We start from the raw sequence: 7,727 nt of genomic DNA, 5'->3' as shown, positions 1-7,727 counted from the left end.
TTTTTTCTTCAGTCGTCAAAGATAACCAATTAGTTATTATAAAACATATCTGGCTGTAGTATGTCCAAATGAACCCGATGAGGAAGACGGCATTGATGCTTGGCTCGTGGATGAAAAGTTCGACAGCGTCGCGTCGGTCGTTGCAGAAGCGGCAGCGGCAGCAGCAGCGGCGGCTTGCTGACTGTTATAGAAGTCAGTGATTGATGTGGTGTAGTCAAAGTGACCGGTCATAAGTGGGCTGATCAAACCTTCTGTGACGGGGATAACTCCATTGGATGAGTTGTAAGATTGGGTGCGGTCGTACAAACTGTAGCCTTCGAGATGTCCACTATGTCCTGGTGCTCTGAAGTGTTCCAGAGCTGGACCGAGATGGGACTGGTCGTTGGTACGGTAGGTCAAGGTACGCTGTCCAGATTGTGGGTCGGTGTAAACCTGGAGCTCATTCTTCAGCGTTGAGATGGGCTTCTCTTCTTTACCGAGGTACAGCGAGACGAGTTGGTCAAGGAAGTTGCCATCTTGTTCGTTGGTCCCAGAGGGCGCTGTAGTGACTTGCCCATTGATTGAAACACTGTGGGGTGCATGTGTACTGAGAGTTGTTAGAACAGGTTGATGATATGAAGGTGATTCATAAGAACTATGGCTACCGACACTACTGGCGGGACTAGCGACTGCTGAATTACCATCAACGCTCGAGTGTTGTTGCGACATGTCAGGAGAAGCGCTGGAACACATGCGCTCCTCTTTCAAAGACCCATCTTCAGGCTTCCTGGAGGTTCCTGCAACATCACAATCACGCAGGGGAACCGCTGGGGAGAGGGACTGGTAGACGGGTGTCTTTGGGCGTCCTGCGAGTCCTTCATCACCTAGGGCAGCAGGGATGTCGAAAATGTCTGAGAAATTTGAGAGATCAATGTTGATGGAAGGTGTATGTTCAGCAAGCTTGATGGTTGAGGTCTCGCCGATGATTGAAGATTCGTTGCTCAGACGAGGGTGCTTAGTCTCCTGCAGAGAGTGAAGATCAGGCGGTGCAGGTCGCTTTAACGGGGATATAACCGTCTGCTTCACCGGCGTAAGGATGGTATGACCCTGCTGAGGGCTTGTCAACTCTGTCGTGCCGTAGACAGTATTCACCACATGGTTCATCTCCAACCCATTCGACTGGTTGCTCACTAAGAAATTCGACGAGTCTACAGGGTAGTTATGGTATGTCGGCACTCCAGCGATGTCCATTCCATCGTGTCCTTTCGGCACACCCGATGACGTAGCCGCCGCCGCGATGACTGCGCTGCCACCATACCCGTAATCGTAGGTCGTACCGTCAGCGGAATGGAGAGGAGGATTGTACGGGTAGCCAGGCGTCTGATGCTGATAACCCGACGTGGTCGATGAATGTTGTCCGTCCACTGGTCTGTAGCTCTGGAAAGCTGTGTTATAATCGTCCTGTGAGGCGTTGAAGTGAGTCCAGCCGTCCATCTGGGGTTGGGTCGGGTAGTAGTTTGCATAAGATTGTCGACTGCTGTATGCAGTTTGATAGGTACCTGTGATTATAAAGATAATGAGATGATAAGGATTTAGCATTTGAATAATTGGAGAAAAACAACCCTTATGATGCAATAATAAGTTATTTTGGACAAAATATATAAATTCAATGTAAATATTTAGTTAAAACTGTTAATCTAGATGTAGTATGCACAAAATTGCCATTATTCTCGCTTCCTTTTTGTCTTACCTAACCAATTTTCCATGTAATTTTGGTAAACTGTTAACACTATACAAATTCTACCATGTTTACAAATATTTAATCACAATTAGGTCCATAATGTCGTGATAGTTTGCACTAATTTCGCTTTATTCCCTTGGTCATCTTGATAACAACATTATTTATTCTACAAATGTAATTCAACTTAAAATTGTGAACGGTTGAAACTGCATGCGCCATTGGAAGGAATTATAAATATACTATAAATAAACAAAGAAAAAAAACACGAACTATCCCCTCTTCTGGTTTTTAGGAAAGCAATCACAATTATTGTTCGACGGTCTTCTCCGAGGGACTTAATAATAAGGATTAATGCATTATCAAATGGTACTAGCGTCTCGACTTGGTTTCGAACCCAGGACCTCAGGGTTACAACACAACTGTTCTACCACTGAGCCATCGTGCATCTTTATAAACAAAATTCTTCTTCAAATGAGCATCTTCTTCAAACGTTTTCTTACCTTGACCGGCAGCGAACGGGTGGTCATCCATGTCAGTCTGTCGCTGTCCTCCATTGCTGTACAATGAACGGATATGTGAGCGGAGAGAGTAGTGTTCTTTGGGTACTTCTGATGTTGGTTGTGATACATCCGAATTCTGGACTTCACGGAGCTGGCGAGCCACGCGGTCAACTCGGTTGAAGGATTTGTGAATGTGCGTACCCTGTTAAAAATAATTAAAGAATATAAATACACCAATCAAAGTTTGCTTCCTTTATATTTGGAGAACGTCTTTCGAGAAAACAATTTAAAAGAAGGTGATAAAGTAGTCTTACCAATTATGCATATCATCCTAAAATGTTTGAGCCTATAATTGCTTGAAATAAAGTAGACACTCTCACACGTAGCTGCATGTAATATTCCGTAGAATTAGTGTGTGACTTGGTGTTAGGGTGTTTACTTTATTCCAAGCAATACTGTAGGAATGACAAAAGTATTTAATTTTGGAAGAGTTGAATAAACATTACATTTCTTAAGAAAGTAAAATATATTATAGGATAAAGTAGTACATACCACTTTCTTGCATATCTCCTTAGGCCTCTCGTGTCTGTGTGTACGATGGTACTCTAGTAGAGCTAGCTTGGCTTGTGATGTAGTCTTGACTACGTCCGGGCGAGGATGATCATGGACTCCCTTCGATTGGAATAGGATCACGGTATCTACAAACAAAGATAGGGACAACGATAATGAGGATGGTGCTAAATGTAACGGTGATAACAACAACATTGATAATACTGATGATGATGCTGATGATGACGATAACAATGATAATAATAATAATATTAGGCCTACAAGGTAGAAGAAGAAGAAGAAGAAGAAGAAGAAGAAGAAGAAGAAGAAGAAGAAGAAGAAGAAAAAGAAAAATAAGAAGAAAAAGAAGAAGAATATGAAGAATAAAAAGTAGAAGAAGAAGAAAAGTAACAAGAACAGAACAGCTACTGTCATACAACTATAATGTTTTGAAGGTAGAGACGAAATTCGTTTTCAATCTTCCTTGAAAATATAGCTTTTTATAGAAGTGTAAACATGGTTAATGTTGGGAAGTGCTTTCTCTATTTTTTCATGAGACTTAAACATTACAAATCCCAAAGCTTCTGTAAGTATTCTTAGAGGTTCTTACAAAATAAGCAGCTATGACGACCATGTTGACGACATAAATAATTATTTTGTTGCTTTTGAATAGTTGCTTTACATCCTGAGCAGTGAATAGTGGCTAGGGATAACATATGAGACATTAACATTATCTAACAATGAAACTTTGAGGGAAGAAAAAAAATGCTAAAAATATTCACTTACCAGTTACTCGCCAGAAGTGCGTGACAGGGTAGCCTGATTTGCCAGCGCAGATCATATGAAAGAGTTTGCCATCGCAACCGGTCCTTGGGCATTTCTTATCGCCTTGCTTCTTCCGAGCACGATCCGAAGTGGCTGGCCGAACAGTCACGATTTCTCCCGAACTTGTTCGGCATCCTTTCGAGCACAGGAACACTCCTGAAATTCGACACAAAAATAATAATTATTATTACTTAATTTTGATATAGAGAAATGTTAATTAAGTAAATAATTGACGAAGTAAGAAACTAATTAAGTAAGAAACTATGAGTAAGTAAGTAACAAAGTAAGTTAGTAATCAATAATGTAAGAAAGACAGTTTTGAATAATTAGTTTATACATGCACAAATGGATTGTTGTTGTATTATTATCATTTATTATTGTAATTGGATATTCATTATGACAATGTTTGGGAAAGGGAAACATACTGATGTTTCCAAATTATTGTCAATTTCCTTATTTAAAACTTCTTCGCTACAAGAATGAAGGGGGAAAAAAATTCATATAGCAACAACCGTCTTTGAGACAGTCCAAATTGGATTGTCTCCATTCCTTCTCAATTCGGCTTCTTGGTATCTTGTTCGATCCAAAATAAACGTGTGAAAATAATATCAAAAAAGTCTTCAAAGAAGACCGTATCCTGTTCATATACCTTAAATGCCTTAACACATCACAATACCAACTATAAAAAACAACAGTTTTCAAAGAGTAGAGGAGAGTTCCGACGTTGAGATTCGCACGGTATTGAATCGTAGAAAACGTTTGACTTGCAGCGCTATTGTCAACCTGTATAGGTTTAGGCCTATATCATAGAGCCAATTATCTACCTTCGCCTTTTGATTAGTAGCGCACCTATTGTAGGTGTTGGTCAGTTCGGCTTTCATTTGAAGTATTGTCTATAACGGATGTTCCGAGAAAGAATAGGACCAGAACTTCGTTCTCAGGCCTCCGTGGGAATGTTCTTCGTAAGAAACCATTCTTATTTTAGGCCAATTCATCATCAAGGTACTGTATTACATTACCCCTTTGGTATCCAAGAAGTACTTTCAGATATGTTTTTGACACATTTCTCAATTTTCATTGACTTGAGATTTCAAATACGTTACCACATTGATAATTATTGCAACCGTTTCTATCGCTTACAGTTTTACAAATCATAATTCATTACAAGTAAAATTTGGATGGAAAACAGATACATTTATGACTAGTGGGGGTGGGTTAAAAAGAAGAAGAATACAAAAAAAAAAAAACTGTTTTTATTTCCGTCTCAAGGACACCATAATGACAAGGTAATCTTCTATTGTATTAATTCGTTTGCAGACGAGCTTACATCAAGACCCTTCCCAAGAATTTGGCCATAAAAATTGATTTAAAAACAGACTATTTCCGCCTCTGGGGTTGTCTTGCTTCTTGGAAAGGCTTTTTATCCAGCTGAATTTCGAGGTATTATTTTCTTCTAAAAAGATGTAACTTTTCTAGCTAGACATTTGTTTATTGTCTCAAACTTATCCCAATCATTTCTAATTAACTACCATAGGCTATTTTAAGACGATCAACTATTACCAGGAAATGGTTCAAAGGTGACTGTAATGTGTTTGGCATACTATGAACGTTAGGCAAGAATAACATTCGTTTCACAACCTTATTGGTACTCCCCCCCCCCAAAAAAAAAAAAGGGGGAAAAAATCAATCAATCAAATCGTCGAATCAAATAAAATCAAAGTATTTAGCCAAGCCAAACCAAACCAATCGAATCGAGACAAATCAAATTAAATCGAATCAAATCAAATGCAATTGAGACTTACCGAGACACGATTTCTTGAGGACTTTCTTGTTGTGATTATTAGTGTTTCTCATGGCCCAGCCGCTAAGATGTTTGCGTGCATCAATGTCCTTTGGCAGGTATCTCATTGTTACGTCACCATCTATCCACTCGTTGAAGTCATCGTACTATATTTAAAAAAGCGCAAATAATATGATGAATATTGTGGGTAATACTTGTATATTAACTTCAACTTTCAAGTATGTTTTAAAAAAAAAAACATTAAAAAAAAATGAACACATTATTTTCTCTCGAGCCGTCTCTTATTTCAAAACCTCAACAAAAAAGTGCATTGCCCTTCAACTGTCCAATATTCGTTTTCAAGCAGCGAATCCTATTTAACCAGAAAATTATGCTTCACTATTTAAAAAATGTAACACGTCACACCTTTCTTAAAATTCTTTTAAAAAGACACCCATGTTGAAATACAGTCTTTAAAAAAAAATTATTAAAAAAAAAAATTCTTCATAGGTGAATTCTTACCTTGTCAACTTTGATTTTCTTGAGTTTCTTCCATTCGTCTCTGTCTGATTTGGTGCTTCTTCCTCTAGTTCCCTTCTCCTGCCATCTGGTAGAAGCGGACGCTTTGGGTACCGACCCGGCAGCTCCGGCGGCACAAGCAGTAGCAGTCGCCCCCAAACTCTCGACCTCGTGCTTTGGAGTAACCTTCTGCACCATGGCGCTGTGTTTGGCCGAGGTGCGCGTCGAAGAAGATTTAACGACGTCGGTCGATTCGGAGGTTGATCGCGTAGACAATGAGGGTGGTAGAAGCGGCAGCGGCACCTCAGGTTGCAGGTGCGGGGGAGAAGAAGGCGGTGGCGAAACCTCGGACTCAGCAACAGGTTGCGACAAAGTTGTGATTATTACAGATGGTTGAGCGTGGTTATCAGTCGCCAGGCCTACTTCTAAATGATCCCCCATCTCGAGTGCCCCTCCTATTTATGTCCATGGTGGGATACAGGTTGTACAGGGGTGAGAAGAGGATTATGAGTTGAGTAAACAAACCTAATAGCCATCTAAACATTCAAAGCCTCTGTAATGCATTGTGTAGGATTTTTTATTGCCCGGCTTAGCTTGGTGCCGGTGGTCGTATGCGGCACGCGACTATCACGCATGCGCATTTAGCTACAATCGCTTTTGATTGCGCTTTGATTGGTCGATAGTACGCGAGCACTAGACCGGAGTTGACCAATCACCTTGGACTAGTGCGGTGTTGAGAGATTTGGGACCAACTTTGCTGTAATTCATCAGGTGGTTGCACGCTGGGTCTCGCGCTCGTGCCAAAATCCAAGGACTGTATTTTGAAGCGAGCAAGATAAGCTATTAGATCAGATTCACGGCGAGATCGAATCAAAAGATCAGTTTTCTGCACTCTGTGTAAAGACTTATATATACAGAATGTGTTGGCCCTTATAAAATTATCATATTAATACAACAATGCTGATTCAAGCACCATTCGCTCTAGCGACACTTACTCTGGGTTTATTTTAGCTTCTGGATGTTCCTTTTCCATGTTTTCATCTGTTTAATTGTTTATTCTCCTGACAGTATACATTCGTTTTCACTTATAAAAAGGTATCCAAAAAGTCAAACGTAATGTTGATTACTTATATTGCAATAAAAAAAAAATGATGACCATCCGTTGTAGCAATCGAGAAGGATGTAGGGGAAGTAATAAAACATAACTAATAAAACATAACAAATCAGAAAAAAAAAACCAGGACAAAAAAAAAAAAAAAAAAAAAATCATATCAAATCGAACAAAAGGTCACAACAGGTTATCCTTATCTGGTTACCAAATAGTGCACATCCATTAATAACTCTCTGAGTTCATTAACAAAAAGACATTTATATCTGTAATAATCATGATAAATACTTTATTTTCGCCTTTTCAATTATAATTCACACACGTGTCAATGACAATAAGATCGTTTTATAAGCAGAACAAATTCCTGGTATTCTTTTGGCATAAATACATAATAACTATTCTCTCACTCTCTCTCTGCCTCTTCTTGTTACTCTTTTCCTGCTGCCACGTCTTTGTTTGTCCCTGTCCCCCTTCCCAGGCCAGCCGTGCAACGTAAACAATGCATATACAGCTCAGGAAAGATTTTGTTTATTATATTTTTGTCTCCTCCAGCATTATCCTCGCTATCTACTAGCAAGGTTCATTGCATCTCCATCGCCATATACCACATGGGACTAATGTAACTTACGCACGTCGCATGTAAATACAAAGAACAAACGTTTCTTTTTAATTTTTATATAGCTCCATGATTTTTATATCCAAATAATTATGAAGAGATGCCGCCCT

General features: G+C 39.5%; 1 protein-coding gene across 1 annotated transcript in view; it reads right to left on the bottom strand.

The window, feature by feature from the left end:
• gcm (glial cells missing-like protein) overlaps window positions 1–6,308 on the bottom strand; it is a 6,667-nt gene extending 359 nt beyond the window's left edge. The window contains exons 1-6 of the mRNA NM_214661.1: window positions 5,897–6,308; window positions 5,397–5,541; window positions 3,556–3,750; window positions 2,773–2,918; window positions 2,221–2,422; window positions 1–1,538 (exon numbers count right to left, since the gene is read on the bottom strand). The exon at window positions 1–1,538 is cut by the window's left edge and continues 359 nt beyond it. Of these exons, the coding sequence (NP_999826.1) occupies window positions 37–1,538; window positions 2,221–2,422; window positions 2,773–2,918; window positions 3,556–3,750; window positions 5,397–5,541; window positions 5,897–6,091 (2,385 nt within the window). The 5' untranslated portion in view covers window positions 6,092–6,308 and the 3' untranslated portion in view covers window positions 1–36. The remainder of the gene's footprint in view (window positions 1,539–2,220; window positions 2,423–2,772; window positions 2,919–3,555; window positions 3,751–5,396; window positions 5,542–5,896) is intronic.
• Between the last annotated feature and the right edge of the window lie 1,419 nt (window positions 6,309–7,727).

Source organism: Strongylocentrotus purpuratus, unplaced genomic scaffold, assembly GCF_000002235.5.
Source record: "Strongylocentrotus purpuratus isolate Spur 01 unplaced genomic scaffold, Spur_5.0 spur5_scaffold_13, whole genome shotgun sequence".
NCBI classification, from domain to species: Eukaryota; Metazoa; Echinodermata; class Echinoidea; order Camarodonta; family Strongylocentrotidae; genus Strongylocentrotus; species Strongylocentrotus purpuratus.
This window is presented reverse-complemented; position numbering and strand designations above follow the sequence as displayed.